Source organism: Oryzias melastigma, unplaced genomic scaffold (assembly GCF_002922805.2).
Source record: "Oryzias melastigma strain HK-1 unplaced genomic scaffold, ASM292280v2 sc02362, whole genome shotgun sequence".
Classification (NCBI taxonomy): Eukaryota; Metazoa; Chordata; class Actinopteri; order Beloniformes; family Adrianichthyidae; genus Oryzias; species Oryzias melastigma.
Genome location: NW_023418936.1, coordinates 1 through 1597, shown reverse-complemented (window position 1 = coordinate 1597; position 1597 = coordinate 1). Strand labels below are relative to the sequence as shown.

Genomic DNA, 1597 nt, shown 5'->3' with positions numbered 1-1597 from the left:
TGTGACCTGCAGGTGCTACCTGCCTCAAATTTTGCCACCGCCTTTTGACCATTCCCCACTGGCTGAGCAGCTGCTACATGCTCCTCCCCCCTGCCAACCTGGTCAAAGCTGCATGTGACAAACTCATAAAAAAGGCAGCTTTTCTGATGGTTTTATCTCCATAGCAACCATTTTATCTTTTAGTCGCCAGGGAGTGATGAACAGGTCTATGCAATTTTTAAAAAGATCTGCAAAAGTAAATTTTTGGATTTCCTTGGCAACAAACATTTTTGCTAACAATGCCCGCGTTCCTAATATGTTCATATATGTCATGTCATTTTGTTCAGCTTGAGCCAGGGATTCATGTAATTAACTTTCACAATATTCTGGTAAAAATGCACGGGAACATCACTTTGATGAGCTCGCCATGCTAACACTGTTCAAAATCTACAAACTTTAAATATTTTTAACTTTCAAATGATGCTCAAGTTTCAATTTGTAAATGGTATTAAAAGGGATTTTTTTTAATGAAAATTAAGATCTTTCCCCAAGGTCAAAGGTCAACAAAACTTCAATTGTTGTCAAAGACTTAGACTTCAGTTAATTTATTTTAATTTAATTCTTAATTTTCATCTCCGGGTACTAAGTGTGTGCAAATTTTGGGGAGTTTTTGACTATGTGGCGGGGGTAAGAAAGATGAATCGTCATGCCAGAAAACAGGATTGGAAAGAACATATTCTTTGTCGTTTGAAAAATATTCACTCAGTTTTTGCTCCTCTTGCCCTTCCTGCAGCTCCATGGTGATTAGAGATCTGACTCTGCGCAGTGCTGCCAGTTTTGGCTCCTTCCACTTGATCCGCCTGCTTTATGACGAGTACATGTTTTACCTGGTGGAACACCGCGTGGCTCAGGCCACCGGAGAAACCCCGATCGCCGTCATGGGGGAGGTAAGTAAAGCTCTGTTCGAAACACTTAAGAAATTAAAAATGGTTTTGCTGACAAATGTGCCAATTTCCAGTTCAGTGACCTGAGCTCCATGATGCCATCGCTTTTGGAGAAAGGTATGCATTTGTGTCATTTTTAAACAGTTTGATCGTTAAAAAAATGTCATCTGGACATAGTTTTTTAAGTTGAAGACGTTTCACCTCCGCGAAACGTCTTCAACTTAAAAAACTATGTCCAGATGACATTTTTAAAAAACTTTTTCTACTTTGGAACAATTTTTAATCCCTAACCCAATCACGTTTTGGCAATTGCAGATGCGTCTGACGAGATGAGCAGCATGGGTGGCGGCGGCGGTGACGACGATGCGTCCAGGGAGACTTCCGAACCGTCTGTGAAAAGGGAGAGGATCGATATGAGCCAATCTCTGCAGGAGATGTGAGGACCGGCATCTCTACGAGAAGGTGGTTTCCAGGGCCTTTACGGTGTGCAATGTACATAGAGAAAAAGGTGTAGCAGTGTCAGTCATCCAGATGTTAAACATTATTCTTTAATGTCTTTTTTTATTTTAACTCACGAGGATGTAACACAGGCCTGATTGTTTTCCTGTTGCAACTGTGAATGACTTATGTGTAATATATTCTCATATACCTTAAGTGGTGTTTTTTTTTTTTTT

General features: G+C 40.3%; 2 protein-coding genes across 2 annotated transcripts in view; both read left to right on the top strand.

Annotated features, from left to right (window-relative positions):
• LOC112141977 (DNA-binding protein RFX2-like) overlaps positions 1-48 on the top strand; it is a 1483-nt gene extending 1435 nt beyond the window's left edge. The window contains exon 4 of the mRNA XM_024265194.2: positions 13-48. Coding sequence (XP_024120962.2) covers positions 13-48 — 36 coding nt within the window. The remainder of the gene's footprint in view (positions 1-12) is intronic.
• Positions 49-732: 684 nt separating this feature from the next.
• Positions 733-1577, top strand: LOC112141978 (DNA-binding protein RFX2-like). Its single transcript, XM_024265195.2, has 3 exons — positions 733-926; positions 998-1040; positions 1239-1577. The coding sequence occupies exons 1-3, from the start codon at positions 777-779 to the stop codon at positions 1361-1363; spliced, it is 318 nt and encodes a 105-aa protein (XP_024120963.1). The 5' UTR covers positions 733-776; the 3' UTR covers positions 1364-1577.
• Positions 1578-1597: the final 20 nt, after the last annotated feature.

Bases quoted from the DNA above. Each gene is read 5' to 3' on its own strand.
- LOC112141978 (XM_024265195.2), top strand. From the start codon at position 777: ATGGTGATTAGAGATCTGACTCTGCGCAGTGCTGCCAGTTTTGGCTCC. The intron at 927-997 runs GTAAGTAAAGCT...GCCAATTTCCAG, and splicing joins CGATCGCCGTCATGGGGGAG to TTCAGTGACCTGAGCTCCAT. The intron at 1,041-1,238 runs GTATGCATTTGT...TGGCAATTGCAG, and splicing joins GCCATCGCTTTTGGAGAAAG to ATGCGTCTGACGAGATGAGC.